The sequence below is a fragment of the Cucurbita maxima genome, unplaced genomic scaffold (genome assembly GCF_002738345.1).
Source record: "Cucurbita maxima cultivar Rimu unplaced genomic scaffold, Cmax_1.0 Cma_Scf00020, whole genome shotgun sequence".
Taxonomy (NCBI): Eukaryota; Viridiplantae; Streptophyta; class Magnoliopsida; order Cucurbitales; family Cucurbitaceae; genus Cucurbita; species Cucurbita maxima.
Window position 1 is genome coordinate 1,527,067 of NW_019272036.1, and position 22,680 is coordinate 1,549,746.

Here is a 22,680-nt window from a genome sequence, read left to right on the forward strand (position 1 = left end):
TTTTTTTTTTTTTTTTTTTTTTTTTTTTTTTTTTTTTTTTTTTTTTTTTTACATAGAATTTAAATTTAAATAAATATTACAGTTTTATTTTAAACGTCACTAAATTCGAATGAAATTCAAATTTATGAGTTTCAATGAAATTTATTTAATGATCATTTTTTTTTTGTTACATTTAAATTTCCTTTGAAATTAGTGCATATAAAAATAATTACTTTTGGTTAATTAGTTAGTAAATTTTGGAAAGTTGAATAATTACTTTTGGTTAATTAGTTAAAATTTTGACCGTAAAAGTCTTTTTACTATCTAACATTTTAAAACCCATGCAAAAGGATGAAAACGGTTTTTCTTTTTCTTTTTTGTTTTATTTAAATTTTTCTTACTCTTACCTAAATATATGGATGTCCGAGATACTCGGACTATAAAGTTGACTCATGGGTTGATACTCCATAAGCATGTATGAGTGATCACCAAATGTCAATAACATTCCAAAATCTCAGATGACATCATCAAACGTAGGCCATGTTATTGGAAATTATGATGACTAGATGAGATGCAATATTACATTCAAACGACTTAGCTTAGACTAGAAATGTCTACGGGATGCCTTCCCTGTTCCCATCCCAACAATTTTTCATATTATTTTAATGGGGATCGGGGCGTGGATTCTACATAGAGAATTGACAAGGATTTGATTCCCTATATATTTGGGATGTCCCGATGAGATGAGCGACACGCAGGCCTGTTCTCGATGGCATGATCGAACGAGTTGGTGATAGCCAACGACATTTCGAGACTCGGGATGGCGTCAAGACATATGGACCATGTCGATGAGAATCGAGATGACAAGATGAGATGCGGCGATGCACTGAGAGACCTTGGCCCGAGCAGAGGTAAGATCGAGCCGAATGATTTGGGTTGGTGTAGAGGCAAGTCGAATGTGTCGACGATTGAACATGTACGCGCAGGTGGTGTGTGTGGTTGAACAATCTTAGATTCTGCACAAGCGATGTTCGATTGACAAAGACAAACCAAGCCTAAAATCCGACGAAGCTACAAAGATGGGTTAAAAATATGTATGAGACTTAATTCTCCTTTAAGGCTGGTCGTGAACGTGTCTAAGATCACAACACACCACAATCGTGAGAGGGACATCTCAAACTTAGACGACAACAATTGAAAAAGGATGAAAGTACAGTTGTCGGTGTCTTGTCTTTCCTCCAAGAAGACATTGTGTCCCGAACCCCTCTTTCTGCCCTCTTCCCCAATGGCCACGCTTTTTCTCTCCCACTCCTTCCTCCTCCTTCTCATCGGAACCACCACCACCTCCGCCGTTTCCAGCGAGTTTTGGTGCGTGGCTCGCAGCGACGTCAGCTACGAGGCGCTACAGACGGCGCTGAACTACGCCTGCGCCACCGGCGCAGATTGCACTCCTATTCTGCCGAACGGCATGTGCTTCCTCCCCAACACCATCCAGGCCCACGCCTCCTACGCCTTCAACAGCTTCTTCCAGCGCAAGGCCATGGCTCCTGGCTCCTGTAACTTCGCCGGCTCCGCCACCATTGCCCACTCCAACCCCAGTCCGTCCCCTTCCATTTCTTTTTATTTTTATTTTTATGGAAATTAGATTTTTTTTTAGTTCTAACAAATATATATATAATTATTTTGAGGTTTAATTATGTGACAATGTTTGTTTTGTGCAGGCTATGGATCTTGTGTTTATCCATCTTCTATCAGGTAATGCTAAATTTTGTTTCAATTTTTTAAATGAAATATTAGGTTTATTTATTTATTTATATTATTATAATTTATTCTAATTATTGCTGGACATTTCTTCATGTTCAAGTAAATGGGTTCTCTTATCCCATTACTGGGAGAATATTTTATTTTCTTTATTTTAAATTTTAAACATTTCCTGAAAATATAATTAAAAAATAAAATTATAATGGAGAGTTTCATTATAAAAATCTTGAACTTAGATTAAAATTTTAGTGCCCCTAAAGTTTAAAAAATATATAATAATTCTTTTCATTTTTACAAATTTTAATATAATTTAAATGATAATTGAAATTATAATTTTGAATTTAATATTTTTTTTACATAAAAAGTAATTGATATATTAGCTCTATTAGCTGTAAAATTATATTTTCGTTCAATATGTCTTTAAAATTTTATGTTTGTGTTTAGAATCCTAAAAAGAATATTAAATGGTGTCGAACATTTAATTTTTATTTAGATATAAAATTTAAAAATATATTAGATATTTTTAAAACTAAATTAAAACGAATTCTTAATAATTTAAATAGGGTGAAATATATATATATATAATATTTTAAAAATCGAATATTTTATTTCTTGTCCGAAGTATTTTTTGCGGGCCTCATCTTAATCAGAGACGGTTGGATCAGTCACGCTGGGGCCCAGGTGGCGGTGAGATCCAACGGTTAGAATAGCATGGATTTACTTTTATAATTTTAAATTAGCTTTTTTACTTAAAAACGCTGCGTTTTGAGAATCTAGAAGGCTGGTCAAGAATAGTATTGATTTAAATTAAACTTGTCGGAGAAAAGTCTTTTAAAATAATTAAATAGAAAAAATATATATTTAAATTACAATTTTAGTTTAATTTTAATTTTTTTTTTTATCAAATCTAAACCTTAAAAAATATCTATTAATTTTTTAAAATTTTAATTTGACATAAAATAAAATTTAGACAGTTTTTAATTTTATATTTAATTAATATTTATTTTGTATTCCATCTCAAATTAAAAATTTAGAGTTTAATTAGACATTAGTTTATATTTAATAAATATTCTATTTTTTTAAATATTATTTTTTATTAAATTAAAAAAAAAAAGAATAAGAATTATAGATTGAGTGACATAATAGAAGATGGTGTTGGGTTGTCCTAAAGAATCTATTCTTTGATATCATTATGTGGTTAGAACTTGTCCAAATCTTTAGCGATTTTCCGACTTTTCTTTTCAAATTTGTCTTATACAAAGAAAACGTTCATCGAAAATAAGAATGAATAGATGTATTGAGTTGTTCTGAAGATCATTTATGATGATTTTTCCAGTACTGCAGGAGGAGCAATCACACCGAGCTTTCCAGGAAACACTAGCCCGACAATAACAACACCAACCACAACCACCACCACGCCAAGCTTCAACAACGGTGGTACTGATGACACGAATGGACTAAACCCAGTATACAACCCGACATCTACCAACTCGAAAGCCTCTTTGAGTCTTACGACCTCTAAACTTTGGATCATGATATTGTTGTCGATTGCTATCTCACTCGCTTTGTAAACAATATGTAGAGCAATGTCTAACATTGAATTTATCGAGAGACGGTTTACTCAATTTTGTTAGAAAATGGTGAGGCTTAAGAGATTGATGAAATGTATATTTTATTTGGACGTTTTAGAGTCGGTTTAGCTAAAGCCTTCACAAATTTCCCACTTTTTTTTAAACGCGGTTTTACGTGTTCAGTTAAACGATTCAATTTATATCTAATTAACATCGAAATTAGGTAAATGCGGTTTTACGTGTTCAATATCAATTATTAGGAAAATGATCCAAGGACGAAAATGAATAAATGTGATGTTTTTTTTCAAAAATAAAATAGTAATTTAACCTTAAAAAAATTAAAGATTTATCCACTAAATTTTTAGATAAATTCATTAGTTTATAATGGTTTATTCGATTTCATCTTCTAAACAGCAAAATATCGATACGACGGCCGGAAAACAGAGGCCTGAATCCAAATCGTATATGAAAAACGAGTGCAATTCTCTTCGGGTAAGTTTCATTTTAAAATACGAAGATTTCTGTGTTTCTTTTTGTTTGATAATCAATTAGGGCTCGGGGAATTTGCGAGATCGATCTTCCGACGTCAGAATTTTCGTAGCGGGAAATTTAGAAGTTGAAGAAGATGAATATCTTCAGATTGGCTGGGGATATGACTCATTTGGCTAGCATTTTGGTTTTGCTCCTCAAAATTCATACTATCAAGTCTTGTGCAGGTTCGATTTCTTTCTCTAATTTTCTTTGTTGTTTGTGTAGTTTTAGCTTTTGGCATTGTTTTGCCGCTTGTGAACTTTGTGAACTCTCTCCTGAATTGTTGATTTCGTCGAATATGATGATTTGGTGATTCTGATTTCGTTGAATGAGGGTAGAATTTGACGAATGTTTCGTTTGGAGGGGGGTTTCGCTTTGGTTTGTTCTTGATTTTCCTGTTCTTTAGGTAATTTGATTCCAGTTACAGAACAGTGAAGTTAGGTCTCAATTTAAGCCTGATGTTTAACTGAAAGTCTAAGTATGTGAAACCTACCTATGTGATCCCATATCAATTGGAGAGGGGAACGAGTGTCAACGAGGACGCTAGGCCCTGAAGGGGGTGGATGGTAAGATCCCACATCGTTTGGAGAGGGAAACGAGTGCCAGTGAGGACACTGGGACCCGAAAGGGAGTGGATTGTAAGATCTCACATCGGCTGGAGAGAGGAACGAGTGCCAACGAGGAGGCTGGGCCTCAAAGGGGGTGGATTGTAAATTCGCACATCGGTTGGAGAGAGGAACGAGTGCCAGCAAGGACGCTGGCCCCGAAGGAGTGTGGATTGTAAGATCCTAAATCAGTTGGAGAGGAGAACGAAACATTCTTTATAAGAGTGTGGAAACCTCTCCCTAGCAGACGTATTTTAAAAACCTTGAGGAGAAGTCCGGAAGGGAAAGCCCAAAGAGAACAATATCTACTACCATTCAACTACAAATGCAGATTATACGAGTTTAAGTGCACGCGACATTTCCTTTGTTTATCAAAGCTTAATGTCTTTGGTTGAATGAACCCCCACATTCTAGAGCATTTGACAAAAGTAAAAGGAATGTGAATGCGTTGAGATCTCAAGGAGGCTAACTGCTCAGAATATTGAAGTCTTACGAGTTTCTTAACAAACGAATGTCGTAGGATCAAATAGTTATCCATGAGCTTAACGAAGGTAAGAGTACGCTAGTTGGGACCCGAACGCATATTTGTAGGGATAAAAGGGATTATAAATTTGTAAAATGTGGGTCACTTCGCTTTTGATTGTTTCATCATTAAACATGTCTTGGTGGTTCTTTATGTTTGAACTCTCTTCTGACTGGAGCCGCCATGTCTACTAGCATTAACATGTCTGAATCTTTGTATTGATCCTGCAGGCATTTCTTTGAGGACTCAAGAACTTTATGCCCTGGTTTTCATTACCCGATATTTGGACATATTTGACGGATTTTCATCAATATACAATTCTATAATGAAATTAATATTCCTGGGGAGTTCTCTCTCCATTGTTTGGTACATGCGACGACACAAAGTCGTGCGTAGATCATACGACAAGGACCAGGACACATTTCGCAATCAATTTATTGTGTTGCCTTGTCTACTGTTGGCACTGGTTTTTAATCATAAGTTTACGTTTAAAGAGGTACATATCTTATTCCTCTTGCATTGGATCATATCACAACTTAGAATGGAGTTTATCATTTTCTGCTGATGTTCTATGTTAATGAATGGAAATGGGTAGGTTATGTGGACGTTTTCCCTATATCTCGAAGCTGTTGCCATTCTTCCTCAATTGGTGTTGCTACAAAGGACAAGGAATATCGACAACTTAACGGGACAATACGTCTTCCTTCTCGGGTAAATCCTTTGCTCAATATCTTGCCATGTACATTACATTTTGATGCTAAATTGCATATGATATTGAGGGATTCTAAGCCAGGATATTATGTTCCATTGAAGGTGCATCGTGTTTTTGTCTTTTACCTCGTGTTTCGTGACATGTTTAAGCTTAATGTCTAATTTATCTGCAGATTATGTTGTGAAAGTTCTCATACCAAATGAATGCTTAGTTTGAATTAGTCATGTTCTTTCACCTTGTACAAGCTTTTGTGTTGGCTTGATCACTTTGTCAGGGTAAGCATCTAGATTTTTTAGGACAGTTTTTCGAAAGCTTTCTGATTTTGGTTTGTTGGTTATACCTCGATTTTTGTTTTTTTGACGAACGTTTCTGAATTGAATTCATCGAAAGTTAGTTGAATCCATTTAAATCCATTCGAAGATACAAGTATTTGGTAAGAGAGGCATTTGGATCAAAAGCTTGAATCTGTTCTCGTTTTCATTTAAACTTAAGCCTTTGAACATACATTCATCACGTCTTTTTCCTAATCTTTTCAGCTCGTATCGTGCATTGTACATATTGAATTGGGTCTACCGCTACTTCACCGAGCCAAGATTTGTTCGTTGGACAAGTATGTCTCTCCTTCCCTCCCTCCCGCCCACACTCACACACACACACACACACACACAGGCAGTCATTACCAATGAACTGAATTAGCTATACTAATTGTCGAACGAATTCGCTGTGGCAGCTTGGATAGCTGGTTTCGTGCAAACGTTGCTGTATGCGGATTTCTTCTACTACTATATCGTAAGGTAAATTCCTAAATATATATGTGTGTGTCCTAAATCCTTCAATCCTTCAACCCTTGGATGATTTGCTCCTGTTTAACTGATGTCTCTCACAGCTGGAAGAACAACGTGAAGCTTGAGTTACCAGCTTAGCTTTAGAGTTGTGTAAAAATAAAAGCTTTGGTAGAAGGGACGCAATAGTTGATGATTTGATGATCTGATGATCTGAGGAGTAGAGTGCATATTTATGTTCCATTTGTTTTGTAAAATAGGGATTTTATTTAAATTAGAAAACTTGGGCCCTATACAGTCATCTGCTTCCTTGGCTTTCGTTTTCAATCCTTTTGTACGTTCACTTTCTTCAAATAAAGTTGAGACCCAAACTACTACACTTTATACCGTAAACAGCTATTTATTAACTGTGATCCTAAAAACAAATTTCATCAATTATATTAATTAACTTTAAAAACAATAAAATAATAATAATAATAAAAATATGTATAAGGGAAATTGACTTGTAATTAAAAACCTTTTAAACTCTCAACGGTATCCAACGATTTAAATGTCTCAAAATTAACAACACAAAACCAGACAGATAAAACTAAAAATAAATGAAAAACTGCTACGAGTCAGAGCCGCTCAAACACAAAGTAGAAGCCACTCACAACTACCATCAACCCAAAAGTCTTTCTCATGTTTTGCAAACTAAAATGTTCTGTCTACGACACAAAATGCAAGTTCGGTTCGGTTCGGTTCATTGTTGTTGGTTGGCTTATTTCTTCTTCACTGCGGACTTGGTCACCTTGGCTCCAGTTGGATCCTTCTTCTCCACGCTCTTGATCACACCAACAGCAACGGTTTGACGCATGTCACGAACAGCAAAACGACCCAAAGGTGGGTATGAAGAGAAGGTCTCCACAACCATGGGCTTGGTGGGAATCATCTTAACCATACCAGCATCACCGTTCTTCAAGAACTTGGGCTCCTTCTCAAGTTCCTTACCAGATCGACGATCGATCTTGGTGAGGATCTCGGCGAACTTAACAGCAATGTGGGAGGTGTGGCAATCAAGGACTGGGGCATAACCATTACCGATTTGGCCAGGGTGGTTCATGATGATAACCTGAGATGTGAAGTTGGCAGCCTCCTTGGCAGGGTCATCCTTGGAGTTTGAGGCAACGAAACCACGCTTGAGATCCTTGACTGCAACGTTCTTCACATTGAACCCAACATTGTCACCAGGCAAGGCCTCTGGGAGAGACTCGTGGTGCATTTCAACGGACTTAACTTCAGTGGTCAGTCCAGTTGGTCCAAAGGTGACAACCATACCAGGCTTGAGGACACCAGTCTCAACACGACCGACAGGAACAGTTCCAATACCACCAATCTTGTACACGTCCTGAAGTGGGAGACGGAGGGGCTTGTCTGAGGGCCTCTTGGGCTCCTGGATCAAGTCAAGAGCCTCAAGAAGTGTTGGTCCCTTGTACCAATCAAGGTTGGTGGACCTCTCAATCATATTGTCACCCTCAAATCCGGAGATGGGCACGAAGGGGATTTTGTCTGGATTGTATCCAACCTTCTTGAGGTAAGAAGACACTTCCTTCACGATTTCATCATACCTTGCCTTTGAATATTTGGGGGTGGTGGCATCCATCTACAGGAACAAACGATAAAAGAAAATAGAGTTAGGACATTCCATTTGCATTGACTAATTGACAATAATTGAATATGCTATCTACCCTAGGAGGATGAACAATAAGCAATATTCAATTAAGACTGAAGATGACATACAGAGTCGCAAATTAACATAAAGAGTCATATGTGGATATGGTACACCCTTTGATTCTTTGGAAAGAACAAACCAGATTAGGGTCTGAAGCAAACACCCAATGGTCATTCTATCCTCAGGAAAGCAGAACTTCCTGTATACAATAGTGGACACATATCTTACCAGCCACATAGTATCTTCACTACGACTGATCCACAGTCAGATAATATTATATACATTATGGGTTGAGCATTTATTGTTCCATGAGTTGATTAATCAATTTACGCTAGTAACTATAAAGTGCAGTTAAGAAATTAAACCATGTAAAATAAAAACGAAATACAAAAATAACACGAGAATATAACAACCTTGTTACAGCAGCAGATCATTTGCTTGACACCAAGGGTGAAAGCAAGGAGAGCGTGCTCACGGGTTTGACCATCCTTGGAAATACCAGCTTCAAAACCACCAGTGGTCGAGTCAATGATGAGGACGGCACAATCAGCCTGAGAGGTTCCAGTAATCATGTTCTTGATAAAGTCACGATGTCCGGGAGCATCAATGACTGTGCAGTAATACTTGGTGGTCTCAAACTTCCACAGAGCAATGTCAATGGTAATACCACGTTCACGCTCTGCCTTAAGTTTGTCGAGCACCCAAGCATACTTGAATGACCTTTTGTTCATCTCAGCAGCTTCCTTCTCGAACCTCTCGATCACACGCTTGTCAATTCCTCCAAGCTTGTAGATAAGGTGACCAGTGGTAGTCGACTTACCAGAGTCGACATGACCAATAACCACGATGTTGATGTGAATCTTTTCCTTACCCATTTTGATACTAACCAAATGGAACTGCAAAATATACAAAGAAAATAAGTACAATTCCTACCGATCTACAAACATACAACATAACCAAGGGGTTTTAAAAGAACACAAATTAAATAAACAATGTTCATAAAATCATGTACAAACTCCATCCAAGAAAGGAATCATGAAAGCTAAATCCCCAAAAGCCCTAAAGCTAAGCATATAAATTTATGCACCAGAGTACACAGAACAGCAAAGCCCTGTAAACAACAAAAGTACTCTACAAAATATGAAAAGAAGCGAAAAGATGCCGAATACCCGATGAAACAACAAACTTAACATCTGATTTCGCGATACTAGCTAACATGTATGAACAGATACAAATCAGAACAAAAACTAGGCATGCTACGATAATTCAACGACCGCCAGACACCGTAAAATTAGCAATAAACAAGTCAACTCAATGCTATATCAAGATCCAAAAAGAACGAAACATTTCTCTATAAAACTCATAGATCTGACACAAATCAGCCAAACAAGCATACTAAACCTAATCGAGGAACAGAAATGACATACTGAAGACTTAAATCGCATAGAAATTCAAAGAAAATCATACACGTGCTATGAACATAAAGTATAGCCAACGAAAAACATGGAGAAACAAAAGCTTACCCACAAGAATTTGAGGAGATATCAGAAGAAAGAAGCAGCCTTAATCTTACGCAGGAGCAAGCAGCGAGATATTAGCGAAGAGATTTATTGCATATTTATAGCCGCTATGTGCGTCTAGGGTTTCTACGAGACCGTCGTGCCGCTTCTATATTAGTTTACAAATTTGCCCCTCCATTTTTAGCATAATTACGATAATAGCCCTTTCTTCCCTTGCCCTATTTCCTCCTATACCGCCTCACCCTAAGATCGAGAAGACGCTGCCACAGTTTTTTATAATTTCAATTTTTTTCCCTTTTTTTGAAATTTTAATTTTACAATTTTAAAGATTTAAAATTTTTATTTTATCCAATTATACTTTAAATCATATGTATCCATTTAATTTTAAAGCATATTTTAATATAATTGAACTTTTATTGAAATTTGTGAATTTCATTAATTTGTATATCAATCAATTTTAATTAAAAAAACAATAATTTTATAAAAATTAATGAATTTATAGATAATTTTCTATTTATTTTTGAAAAAAAATTGTGGAGACTAAATTAATAAAAATACTTCTAAACTTCGACTAAAAAACGTTAAAAAAAAATCTTTAAAATTAAAATATGGAGAGTTTTTTTTATAAAATTGTTTAATATTTCATTTCAAAAAATATAAATATCATTTATAGGAAAAGTATTAAATTTTCAAAATTTTCGTTAATATATATATTTAAAACTTCAAAACTTCAAAAAGTAATATCACTTTTTTACCTATAAAAATAAATATATATTTTTCTATTATAAATTATTATTATAATAAATTAGTTTATATATATATATATATATAATATTATTATTTTTCTTTTTCTTAGAGTTCTCGTCTAATTCGAAACATTTTATTTTAGTTAATTAATTTAAAGTTTATGTTGAATTTGAGACGTCTTATAAATATTATTATTTATATATTACATGAGGTTAAAACTATAATTGTAATATTCAATTTAAAAGATTATATTAAAACATTATGTATTTGAAAACAACTTTGTAATATTAAAATTTGATTTATGATAAATTCTGTTAACAAAATATTATATTATAATTTTTAATAACAACGATAATATAAAATCGAAAATAATGTATTGTTTTTTTAAAAAATATTAAAAAATAATAAATAAACAAAAAAAATTGATTAGGAACTCGATCCTCGTAAAATAAAGGAAAATGCTAGTAAAATGAAATAGGCGGTGAGGATAGGGAAAGCCTCGAGATCTCTAAAATTCAACCATGATTTATTATTGCACGCACTCGAATAAGCTATTACATGGGGTTAGCTCAAATTTCTTTATAATACGAAAATTATTTTTTAAAAATTTCGAACGGCCATTTTGGTCTTATACAAAGGCTCTCGTAACATCATAGAAACGGTAGATTATTGAATCTCAAGACTCGTGTTTCATAAAACCCTTGGGTGTTGTCTTGCTCTTCAAATTTTGCTGTAGGATTGAAATTTAATCGACTCATTCGGTTAGTCTCGAGATTTAATAATGATATGTTATTCACCATTCTAACTAAGCTCTTAGTTGGAATAGTCGTGAAGATAACCCATTTGTGAATGTTTGCAATGATCCTAGAAAAACCTCTAGTTTCGTAAATTCAATACTGATAGCACTTATCAATTATTGTATTGAGAAAACGAATAATTAGAATGTAATTATTAAGATTAAAAGGGGTGAATTTATAAAATTTACTCAAATTCATAACCTAAGATAATGAAACTCTAGGGTGCTATTGGCCACTAACCACTCGCTCGTCGGCCGCTCGGGCTCCACGTTTCAAGTTCGTTATCCTAACCGTCTCCTCTGCTCCACCGGGAGCCTGGCCCCTTCTTCGATCTTATCTACAGCTTTGCTCCTCGGCTTTCTACGGCTCCAGCCGCTCGCTGTAATAGCTTGCTTCTCAGGTGGTGCGGCTAAGCCAGAGTGGGCTCAGCAGTCGGCCTATGTTTCCGGGCGCATGCGTAAAGGCATGATTAGTTCCACAAATCTCACTGCACTGACCATAGTAAACTCCTTCTCGTTGTACCAAGATGGAGATTTGATTTAAACGACCAGGTACAACATCACATTTGACACCTGAGGAAGGTACAGCTCAACTATGAGGTACATCAGCAGGTGTTACAATAATACGTAGATGAGTTTTGGCTGGTAGAACCACTCTATTGTCCACTTCTAATAAACGTGATTGACCCAATTCTAAATCATCTTCTGGAATCGTATAACTGTCAAAAGTGAGTGACTGTTCATCGGAACGGTTATAGTCAGAATACTCATAAGTTCGATACCATTGATGTCCAATAGCTTTGATAGTCATGGCTGGATCTACTACTACCTCGTCCATTGAGTATAAGAGAGTAAAGGATGGTATAGCAATGAACATCGGAATGATACTAGGAAAAATGGTCCAAAGAATCCGTAGGCTAGATATACAAGTTTGGCTTTATAATTTGTAACCTAAGTTCATAAGTCAAATTTATCATTAATTAATTTTTAAAACATAATTAATTAAATTTTCAGTCTTTATAGTTGACTCTGGTTAATTTAAGTATGTATTTATTTACTATATTAAGCAATATTTAAATCAAGATTTAAAATAAGAAATTATATTAAAAAATTAATTGGTTTATAAATTTTCTAAAAATTATATTTGATTGAATTGAATCTAACTCGACCTATCGTGAATGGCGATCAATCACGATTCCTCGATGGCAGTGATGGCAAAAGCCTACAACCCACCCCCTCCCCTTCTCTAAAATTTGAGGTAATTCCTACCCTCTAGCTCGAGTTAGATGGTATTTTATTGACAATAAATATCGTGTTTATAGGGAATAGGCACGAAGGGAGGAAAGAGCTGGACGTCGAGATGTTCATGGGCTAGGGTCGGGATGAAAAATTACCTTCAAATCTATACATATTTTTAATATGTTTTGAAAATATATTTATATTAAGTGGAGCGGGAACTGGGCCCCGATGAGGACAGAGAATATAATCTCATTATGAGCCCCATTTATCTAATGAAAAAATGTTCCTCACTCTCTCCTCATTCTTTGTATGGGGAGTCCTCTCTGTTTGGAGTGAATCCCAGATCAAATGAAACTCGAACTCTAATATATATATATATATATATATATATATATATATATATATATATATATATATAATATAATTGATGATTTATTTCTTGAATAAAACCCAAAAAAAAAAAAAAAAAACACAAACTCCGGACACATACTTAAAGTTATTAAACAATAATTTTTTCTCAAACCAATGGATACAAAAAGATTGCAAAGTCAAGGCTTCATGCATTGTTAGCTAAGACATGTCATTGACAATATTTGCTAGTAGTAGGCTTGAGCTGTTACAAATGATATTATAGCTAAGGGATAAATTATAAGATCGTACATCAGTTGGAGAGAGAAACAGGTGTGGAAACTCTCCCTACAAGAAGCATTTTAAAACCATAAGGCTAATGACACTATGTAACGTGCCAAAATAGACAATATATAGTAGTAGTAGGCTTGAAGCGTTACAAATGATATCAGAGCCAAAAACCGATTAATGTGCCAACAAGGATGCTGACCTTTAAGGAGGTGGAATGTGAGATCCCACATCAGTTTGATAGGAAAACGAAACATTCCTTATAAGTAGAAATCTCTCTATACCAAAGACGTTTTAACATCGTGAGGCTAACGAAGAATACATCATTTTGAATGAAGATGAGGTGGATAATGGAGATGGGATCTTCAAATCCGATGGGCCCTGAGGCTTTGGGATTCGTTGGGTTCATGTGCCGTACTCTCCGGTCATAGCAGAAATGTTGACCATACTCATTGGTCTAATGGTCCAGCCACACTAATATGGAAATTACAAACGTTCATTTCTATCCGTGAAAATAGAATTTAATTTAGAAAAAAAAAAAAAACATAGTTAAGAGTTGAACTAAACCAACCAATCAAATTTATTATTAATTTTAATAATTTATATTTTTACTTGTAATACATATATTTATTTTATTTAAATTTAAATTTATAATTATTTTTTTGTTATTTATTTTCTAACCACGAGCAAAAATAACTTTTAATTATTTCTGACCTAATTTTTAAAATATATATTCAAATTGAGCGATAACTCTTAATTAAATATTTAAAAATAAATAAATAAATATTTTATTGACATCCTATTTTTATTAAAAACAAATAAACTCAACCCAAATACTATACCTCTCACATTTTGTTTTAATTTTTTTACGATTGGTTATGATTTATGTGAAACCGAAAGGAGGTTCAACAATAAGTTAAGTCTAATTTGAAGCTCTACCGGCACCTATTTAATGGATTATTTGAAGCTCGGATGGTCCGACATATAAAAACACAAACATAATTATAAAGAAACACAGGAAAAATAGATTCCAAGAACATGGGAGTAAAATGGTACAAGGACGTAGCCATAATCCAAGAAATCTAAGAAAAATAATTATGAAGAAAAAAAGAAAAATCTTTAAAATTAATCGAAGGAATAAATAATTGTAATATGATAATTTATATAATTCAATAATATTATAATAGTATAGAAAAAATTCATACCATAATTGCCCATATTGAAATATATCACCAATAATTAAATTAATAAAAATAATAACTCAAGTGGGCCATGTGCCAATCTAAATTTCCATGCTTCTAATGTCTAAAAACAAATATTTTATTTATCAAATGTTTTTATTTTTATATACAGAAATTATTAATTTAAATATTTTCATTTATTTATTTATTTTCGCACTAAATAAGGAAATCAAGTTGGCCTCGATATTGACATCTGGATTACTTCGCCATTACGAGTTGGATTCCACCACCACTCTGTCCATCCCACGTCATCCCGACGTTCAACTAGACCCCCGAAATTAGGCGTGGGACCCACCTGCTTTCTTGCGTGGCACTGCCACGTCACTCCGATATAATGCGAGGAGGGACCGTAGACTACTACTTCCGGTCACAATTCTCGACCCAATTTCTCTTTATTAATTAAATAGGTTATTAAAAAAATTATAAAATAAAAGTATACTATTATAATTTTTAATTATTTTAAATATTTATCCGTCATATTATTGGAAGAGATACTACTTTAATATCAACTGTAACGACCCAATTTTTCTATTAAAAATTAAGGTAGTTATTATATGTCTGAAGGAAAAAAAAAATCATTTAATTTTTTTTTTAAATAATCTATTTTGATATTTTAATTATAAGACATTTTAAAATGTTTTTTTCACTAAACTAAAATTAAACTTAAAAACAACAGCCATAAATACTAAAAAGATTTTTTAAAATCTGTTTATTAATTTAATGTCCTTAATCAGCCGCCACATAGATCGGTTGTGGGTTCTGGTGCTACGGTTTCCGGCACACGTGTGACGGGCAAACTTGTAAGGCTGCCCAAGAGACACGGGCAGAGAGGTGGAGCCCAGTGGACAATGACCTCGTATATCGTGCCAAGAGTTTCATGCTTCGTTGTTGCTGTCGGCTTCTGATTGGACAGTGGGGACAATGTCTAGTCAGCAAGAATAATAATTTCTTCGCTTTTTCTAAAAACAAATATCATAATATTCCGAATATTAATTTCTTTCCCCCCTGTGGGCCCCTTTGAACTTCCAGAGAAATTATGATGCTTTAGTGAATTGTCCTTTTTGCCCTCAACTATTTCCCTAAATTACCGATACACCCCACCTCTCCCCTTCACTGTACTTGGATATCTGACTGTCAGATAAGAGCAGCCTAGATTTTGTACATTTTATTATTATTATTTTTTTTACCCAACTTTCTCTAAATCCTATTTTCGCCCCATTAGGACCCACATATTTAATCACATACTTTTCGGGCTCGACTTGTCATATTATGTGTCGCATTTGTACACAATATGATTGCAATTTGCTATCCGTTCTCTCTTAATATCTTCATCGAGAAGATTATTGACACTTTTCTTCCTTTGTATTATCAAAACTTCATCTTATCTGCTCGTTTCAATTTCGAACATATTTCTCTAATATCAGTAAAAATGAGCCTAAATGGTCTTTAAAATGTAAATAACTAAAAAAAAAAAAGAAAAAAAAGGGTGAATTTGAAATTACTAGAGAAGGGAAGGACCAAATATCAAAATTTTACCTCTTTGTCTGTTCATTTTCAATTTCTCTGTCTCTAATATTTGCAAAAATGGGCCCAAATGGTCTTTAAAATGTAAATAACTAAAAGAAATGGTGTGAACTTAAAATTACTAGAGAAAGGAAGGACCAAATATTAAATTTATTAAAATTTATTGTGTCCCTTCCTTTTAAAGGAATAGGTACATGCACTGTGCCATTAGATTAACTCAATTGGAATCTAAATAAACGCCACTTGGAATTTAATCAAGTACAAAACCTTTTTAATTACAATATTAAGTATTCCAGTACATCGCACACTACGATGGTTTTGGTTTGTGTATCCAATCAATTTCCTCCACGTCCGTTATTATCACGAGGTTATGAACAGCTCACGGAGATCCCGTGTGATACGAAGTAGAGGATTACTCCTCACTGATTCAGGCGACTATAAAATGGCCCGAGATCTCCGGTTTTTCCCACATTCGGCGCTCTTGCTCGCTTTAGCCCTAATCTCTCGATTTCGAAGTGGAAATTTCTCTTCTATATGAGGAACGGAATGCGGTACCATGGCGGCGGTGATGATCACCGGCAGGAATCTCATTTCCTCGAAGCTTGCTTCCTCTGCCGGAGGCCGCTCGGATTCAACCGAGACATTTTCATGTACAAGTGAGTGATTGTGATTCGAATTCAATTCATTTCGTTCCGATTTCATTTTCTAGGTTTTTTTTTTTTTTTTGGAAGAAATTTATGTGAGACGATACTGACGGAATCTGCTCCGAATCGTATTGATTTCAGAGGTAACACGCCGTTCTGTAGCAAAGAGTGCCGGCAGGAACAGATTGAAATGGACGAAGCGCAGGAGAAGAGCTGGAGAATGTCTTCGTCGTCATCGGCGGATAAAACGACTGCGTCTGGTAAGAAGAACGTAAGGACGGATACAGTTGCAGTGGCGTGAGTTCCGATGAAGAAATCTTGAGATAAAGAACGGAAAACAGAGAAAGAAAAGGAAATTCAGATTCAAATGCGAGAGGAAAAGATTGGTGTTCTTCGAACACAGAAACACAAAAGGAGAGAAAGAAATGGAAATTCAGATTGAGATTTCTTCCTGTGGAGAAGAATCGATTGGCAGAGGCTATACAGAACTGTTCTGCTTCAATCTCTCTACTCAGCTTTTCAATTTTTTGTTTAAATTATAAATAAAAAAAGTTTGAATTTCATATAAATTGTTATATGAACTAGAATCCTAATTTTTAATTTTAATTTTTAGATGGATGTAATTTTCTTTTGTTATTTTAAAATACAGGCACAGATCCATATATATGTATGGTACATTTCGTGTTCCATTTTTGTTCCTTTTGTTTTGTTTTATTTCCTAAAACTGCAAGTACTATGTACTTTGTTATTTAATATTTAAATAAAACTATAGATGTACTGAATATTTAGTTCAGGTTAATTTATGATTAGAAATATTTTCATATTTATGTCTTTTGCTTTTTTAAAATCTAAAAAAAATTTGAACCAGACCTAGTATAAGTTGTGCTGTATGTGATTATTACATAGAGCATGGTCCCTTTTTAAATAGGAGTTGCATAAATATCATTACAATCTTGTGGCACAGAGACATACTTATTTTAATTCAACGAATAAATCAAGAAATTTAGATTTTGCGGATAACATTGGCGTTCGCTTGAGTTTCGAATCACGTTTGAGAGAAATATTTTAGATATTTTAAAAACGTGAGGAAAGAAATGCGTTTATAACAATTTTAAATAAAATAATGTTATAAGCTAAAAATGAGTAGACAACAACGATGACTTTGAAAGCATATAACCCGGGTATGAAGATTTGACAACTAGTCGTATTATCGTGTAGTATATTTTGGGATATTTTAACTAGTGTAGACATGATTTTGGTGAACGGTCATATCGACACAACAAATATAGTAAATATCTATATATGAAAGCAAGTAAAGATAGATTTGGAACAGGAATGCACCTATGGACAATATATCCTAGACAAACATGATTGAGACATCCATCACGCGACCAAAGACAACACATCTTAGACAAACATGACTGTAACTATAACAGGAATCATCATACTAGTGTGCATTTTTTTAATTTATTTTGCAAGTCACAAACAAATTTTACTCTACTATCATGTGAATATCCTAAGTTCACCGTAAAGAAGGAAAGCTTTTTTTTTTTTTTTGTAAAATATTCTCATCATGGTCAACGTTAAACCGAGCATATTAAAAATATAAATTAAAATTAATATAGAGGTGAATCAGATGAAAATCATCACCTACAAATAATAGAAAAAGTCACGCCTATTTGGCCTCATTCGCAACGAGAACGACCATATACCATATAAGGATATTGTGGAGCTCAACAAAGGATGAGTAGAAAAGGCTGAAATTTGGCTCATGAAGACTTAAAAAAACGACTATAGAAAATAGAAGAAAGATAGGTAGGTAGAGAGAGATAAAAAGAACTTCTATTCTAACTTCAAAAAAAACGAGCATTAATTTCCTTAAGGTAGAGACGACCCAAAGTAGGTAAGTTCATTAAGTTACTTAATTACCATCCATCAAGTTTTGATTCGAGAATGACTATTTACAAAATACAATAAAATATGATCTGTCTATCTTGTCGCATAGCTAATGAATCAATTTTTCGTTCAAAAGGGTACGACATGTCAATATTGTAAGTAAACCACAAAATAATGCCATTGTTACATGTTTCTACGATCTACTCAAAGGCTCTACTAAGATAATAAGATATTAAACCTGTCGAAAATTGAATATTAATAAAGTTTCGTAATAATATAATTTATTTGAAACTTTATATTTTTAACTTTTAATTAATAGTTCGACTTTAAAAAAAATAAAATAAAAAGTTGGTATAAGGGCAAATCGGTAACTTCAAAATTATTAAAAATCTGCATTTAAAATTTTTAGCTATTATGGCAATATCATAAACCTATATTCATTTAATAATTAAAAAAAACTATTTATTTTTTATTTTCTGAAAAATTCTTATAAGTGGGCTTTCTGGTTAGGCCCACGACTTTAAAGCCCATACTCTAAGCCCAAACTAAAAAATTTCCAATCATTTCCTCGCAGCCCAACAGAAAACCCCACGGTTAAGAAAAGTTTATAAATTTAAAAGTAAAAAGTGAAAAAGAAAAAGAAAAAGGAAACACTATCATTTTCGTAGCGTTATAAATAATTCCATATAAAATAATTAAAAAAAAAACATGTTTATTAATTTTATTTTCTGGTTTGACTTTAATTAAAAAAATTAAATGTTTGGTGGAGAATTTGTTTTTATATACATTTAATATACATATTTTTTTTCCATTTTTTAAATGAGTTATTAAACTAATATATTTTTAATATAGATTGTTAATTGTTGACTAAACTAGTTATACTCAAATTAAACGTGATCCATGAAGCCTAATAACGACGATGCGTGACTTGCAACTGCAATAATAATGAAATGCGACCAATGTGATGGCGACATGCAGTTCACGTCGAGAGTAATGATAATGTTGGCTATAGTAATACTCTCGTAAATAGTGTCACAACCTTACTAAGAAGATAAGTAGGTTGAGATTCTTAGAAGTGGACCAACAGATAAATGTCAACCCTCAAGTGATGCCCATTTGACTACTTGAAGTCTGAGACAGATAAATGTCATGATGCGACTGAAGAGGATGGTGCATCATCCAACACATCAAGAAGAGTGTATATTAAAACCAAGTTGAGACATGGACAAGTTTGGAGAGAACGATCTACAAGTGTCGAAGACAAAGCTTGGAGAGGGTTGGATAGGGTCCCGGGCCATAACCTCAGAAGTCGAGGTTCCGATATAACTTTCGACACGTGGCTCTAGAGTTAACTCGTCTATATGAAATATGAAAGTTCACCGAACTTAGAGTCAATTAGATATCCTACAAACGCTCAACGAGGTCGGTGGCATGAAATGTTGAGGGTCGTCTGTTGCAAGAGGTTTCAACGACCATAGGCTGGCCAAACCACCTTCGATGTTTACGAGAGAGGGCAAGAGTTGAGTTTAGGGTTTAGGGTTTAAAGTTTTTATTTATTTATTTAAATTTTGTACCAAAACTAGGTACAAACTGTCTAACGTTCAAGAATTAAAAAGGTTACAATAAACGCCAAAAATTATTCCCCACATGCAACTATAAATAATAATTATAATTATTATAATAATAAACCAAAAAATGGCCGAGAATTTATATGCATATAAACAAAATATATAATTTAGATTTTATAATAATTTTATTATATTATTTAATTTTAAATAATTAGTAAGTTAATTATTTTACTTAATATTAATATTAAGTCAAATTATTAAAATAATTTTAATTCATTTAATCTTGATTTATTTCCCTTAAATTTTAGGCTTTTTAAAATTGTTTGATAATAAATTTAATAATTATCTTTTAATAAAATTATATAAACTTTTGTTATAAATATTTGGTTGGAATAAATTATATTAAATCTTATACGATTATAATAATTTATTAATAAAATAAGAATATTTCTTGAATAATTATTTTTAAATAAATAATTTTAATAAAATTATGCAAAATAGATAAATGGTCCACATTGTTATTTAATTCGATAAGTTCGTTAATAAAAGCAAATTCAATAAACGTATGGTAAAAACTTAACTTTCAAGCTAAGTTGTACATGAGTAACTTCTTGTTGATAAGTCACGATTCTTTGGATAAAAGTAGTTTGCACATCGAAACAGTTTCTATATAATCTTTAATCCCGCTCAAATTTATTTTTAATGTATTAAATATTTTAAATTAGATCCAACTTAACGTGTCGATCTCATCAATAAAATTTGTATTCAAATTGATATATTTAAGTGAATTTAATTTAAAACACGTTCGAATCAATAAAACAATAATTTAATAACGTGTCAATTTCTTATTTATAAATTTCAATTTACAAAAATCTAATAGTGAGTTAAAAAAAAAAAGTATAAAATTATTTTAAAGTTCATTATTCCATTTAAAATTATATTAGAAAAATAATTTAAAAACAGCATAATTTTTAATGATAAAATAATAATAATTTCATTTAAACCAAAAAAAAATATCTTATACCGGCGGAGCGTGGCAACGGAATTATGGAACCGACGTATTAATTAAAAAATTGTTTAATTTAAATTAAAAAATCTGCAACGGTCAAATCATTGTAATCAGTTTTTCTGTTCCAAATAATTTTTTATTAAAAAAAAAAAAAAAACAATTGGTAATTGCTTGTATATATTTAAAATATTGGACCATAAGTTTTCTTTTTAAAAAGAAATTAATATTTTATATATATATATATATATTTATTTATTTAAAATAATGTTTATATTTTGTTAAATTAAAATTAAATTTGGTCAAAAAGAGCTAGGCTATGTTGATCATTGTAAAATTGAATAAAATAGAATATTGTATATAAAAAAAATCTATTGATCTAAATTTTCTCGAGCTTTGGCTTCACAGGTGGTTTTGGTTCGATAATTTAATTGTTCTATAAGTTTGGTATTAATTTTTTTTTTCTAATGTAATGAAATTAAAAGTGTACGAACTATAATATCGCCTCGTAACTTTAAGATTTAACGTAAAAAATATTATAAATTCACAAACAATTGAAATATAATATTTAAATTATGAATATATATATATAATAAATCAAAGTCGTGATCTTTTAAATATATCTATATTTGGTTATTTAAATTTTAAATTTTATGATTTACTTAATAAAAGAATATTTAAAATTTTAAATTTGTGGTTAAAGAATTTTGAATATATTCCAAACTTTAAAAATTAATTAATAATACTAAATTTTCAATTTGCAACTAATATGTTTGTAGTTTTTTAAAATGTTAAATTAACGATTTATTAAACACAAAATAGGTATACATTGAAAAGTTGAAGGACTAAATTGTAATTTAATAAACACGACCCGTTACATCATCCCAATAGCTTACGAATCAAGCAACCTACATAAAAAAAAATCTCAATAATCAATAATGTTTAACTAATGCCAATCCACTAATTACTGAATTAACTTTAAACAAACATCCAACCTTAAAATACCCTAAATCACCACAAAACACTATCAACACGTATCTGATCGTGTTTATTTTTAGATTTTAAAAAATATTTAATAGATTTTTAAATTTACGATTAGTGTTTAGTGAAATGTAAATTAGTATAATAATAATAATAATAATTATTATTATTTTGGAATTTAAGTAGTGATTTTTAGAGGAATATGGAAAAAAAAAAGAAAAAAAAAAAAAGAAAATGGAATGATTAGGAAAAGCAAGACTCGTTCGATCTTCGATCTCCTAAAAAATCTACCTCTTTTGACCCATCTTACCAGTCAGTTTGTTACCCTTCTTCATCAATTTCTCTCTCTAAAACGCCCACAAACCACAATACACACCCCTTCTTCTTCCCCTTCTTCTCCCACTCCTTATGATTCTCTCAATTTCTCTCATGATTTCCCATTGAAAACCCTAATTTCTGCGATTTCTTTCTATTTATCTCTTCACTCTCACTCCCCTACAGGTTTCTTCATTCTCACTCCTCTACTTCTTCCCCCCATTCTTCTGTCTTTTCGTTTAATTTTGCTTTTTGGCCTGTTTCTGCGGCTGTTTCTGATTTTTCTGGTGTGTTTTTTGATGCGGTTTCTTTGTTTTTGCAGGGAATAATCGGAAGAATCGATTTTTTTTTTTTTTTTTTTTTTTTTTTTTTTTTTTTTTTTTTTTTTTTTT

General features: G+C 32.6%; 4 protein-coding genes across 7 annotated transcripts; 3 read left to right on the forward strand and 1 right to left on the reverse strand.

Annotated features, from left to right (window-relative positions):
* The first annotated feature begins 1,152 nt into the window (after positions 1-1,152).
* On the forward strand, positions 1,153-3,421 carry LOC111494211 (PLASMODESMATA CALLOSE-BINDING PROTEIN 1-like). 2 transcript variants are annotated; one of them, XM_023144097.1, is made up of 3 exons: positions 1,153-1,577; positions 1,701-1,734; positions 3,085-3,254. In XM_023144097.1, the coding sequence occupies exons 1-3, from the start codon at positions 1,184-1,186 to the stop codon at positions 3,119-3,121; spliced, it is 465 nt and encodes a 154-aa protein (XP_022999865.1). In that variant the 5' UTR covers positions 1,153-1,183; the 3' UTR covers positions 3,122-3,254. The 2 variants fall into 2 exon arrangements, with proteins under 2 accessions (XP_022999865.1, XP_022999864.1); XM_023144096.1 differs by having other exon boundaries at positions 1,180-1,577; positions 3,077-3,421.
* A 298-nt stretch (positions 3,422-3,719) lies between these two features.
* On the forward strand, positions 3,720-6,848 carry LOC111494212 (ER lumen protein-retaining receptor-like). Of its 3 annotated transcripts, none has more exons than XM_023144100.1 (7): positions 3,727-3,803; positions 3,902-4,027; positions 5,201-5,466; positions 5,566-5,681; positions 6,219-6,292; positions 6,413-6,476; positions 6,569-6,848. In XM_023144100.1, exons 2-7 carry the CDS (start codon positions 3,937-3,939, stop codon positions 6,603-6,605), a joined length of 648 nt encoding a protein of 215 aa, XP_022999868.1. In that variant the 5' UTR covers positions 3,727-3,803; positions 3,902-3,936; the 3' UTR covers positions 6,606-6,848. The 3 variants fall into 3 exon arrangements, with proteins under 3 accessions (XP_022999866.1, XP_022999868.1, XP_022999867.1); XM_023144099.1 differs by having other exon boundaries at positions 3,729-3,803; positions 3,883-4,027; XM_023144098.1 differs by having other exon boundaries at positions 3,720-4,027.
* Positions 6,849-6,952: 104 nt separating this feature from the next.
* LOC111494209 (elongation factor 1-alpha-like) lies at positions 6,953-9,801 on the reverse strand. The gene is made up of 3 exons (XM_023144095.1): positions 9,699-9,801; positions 8,589-9,071; positions 6,953-8,106 (listed from the first exon to the last, which is right to left on the reverse strand). The coding sequence occupies exons 2-3, from the start codon at positions 9,048-9,050 to the stop codon at positions 7,225-7,227; spliced, it is 1,344 nt and encodes a 447-aa protein (XP_022999863.1). The 5' UTR covers positions 9,051-9,071; positions 9,699-9,801; the 3' UTR covers positions 6,953-7,224.
* Positions 9,802-16,327: 6,526 nt separating this feature from the next.
* On the forward strand, positions 16,328-17,083 carry LOC111494701. Its single transcript, XM_023144666.1, has 2 exons — positions 16,328-16,534; positions 16,664-17,083. Exons 1-2 carry the CDS (start codon positions 16,413-16,415, stop codon positions 16,821-16,823), a joined length of 282 nt encoding a protein of 93 aa, XP_023000434.1. The 5' UTR covers positions 16,328-16,412; the 3' UTR covers positions 16,824-17,083.
* The last annotated feature ends 5,597 nt before the right edge of the window (positions 17,084-22,680 follow it).

Bases quoted from the DNA above. Each gene is read 5' to 3' on its own strand.
- LOC111494211 (XM_023144096.1), top strand. From the start codon at position 1,184: ATGAAAGTACAGTTGTCGGTGTCTTGTCTTTCCTCCAAGAAGACATTG. The intron at 1,578-1,700 runs GTCCGTCCCCTT...TGTTTTGTGCAG, and splicing joins CATTGCCCACTCCAACCCCA to GCTATGGATCTTGTGTTTAT. The intron at 1,735-3,076 runs GTAATGCTAAAT...TGATTTTTCCAG, and splicing joins GTTTATCCATCTTCTATCAG to TACTGCAGGAGGAGCAATCA.
- LOC111494701 (XM_023144666.1), top strand. From the start codon at position 16,413: ATGAGGAACGGAATGCGGTACCATGGCGGCGGTGATGATCACCGGCAG. The intron at 16,535-16,663 runs GTGAGTGATTGT...TATTGATTTCAG, and splicing joins CGAGACATTTTCATGTACAA to AGGTAACACGCCGTTCTGTA.
- LOC111494212 (XM_023144098.1), top strand. From the start codon at position 3,937: ATGAATATCTTCAGATTGGCTGGGGATATGACTCATTTGGCTAGCATT. The intron at 5,467-5,565 runs GTACATATCTTA...GGAAATGGGTAG, and splicing joins ATAAGTTTACGTTTAAAGAG to GTTATGTGGACGTTTTCCCT. The intron at 6,293-6,412 runs GTATGTCTCTCC...TCGCTGTGGCAG, and splicing joins AAGATTTGTTCGTTGGACAA to CTTGGATAGCTGGTTTCGTG.
- LOC111494209 (XM_023144095.1), bottom strand. From the start codon at position 9,050: ATGGGTAAGGAAAAGATTCACATCAACATCGTGGTTATTGGTCATGTC. The intron at 8,107-8,588 runs GTTGTTATATTC...TTGTTCCTGTAG, and splicing joins TGATCTGCTGCTGTAACAAG to ATGGATGCCACCACCCCCAA.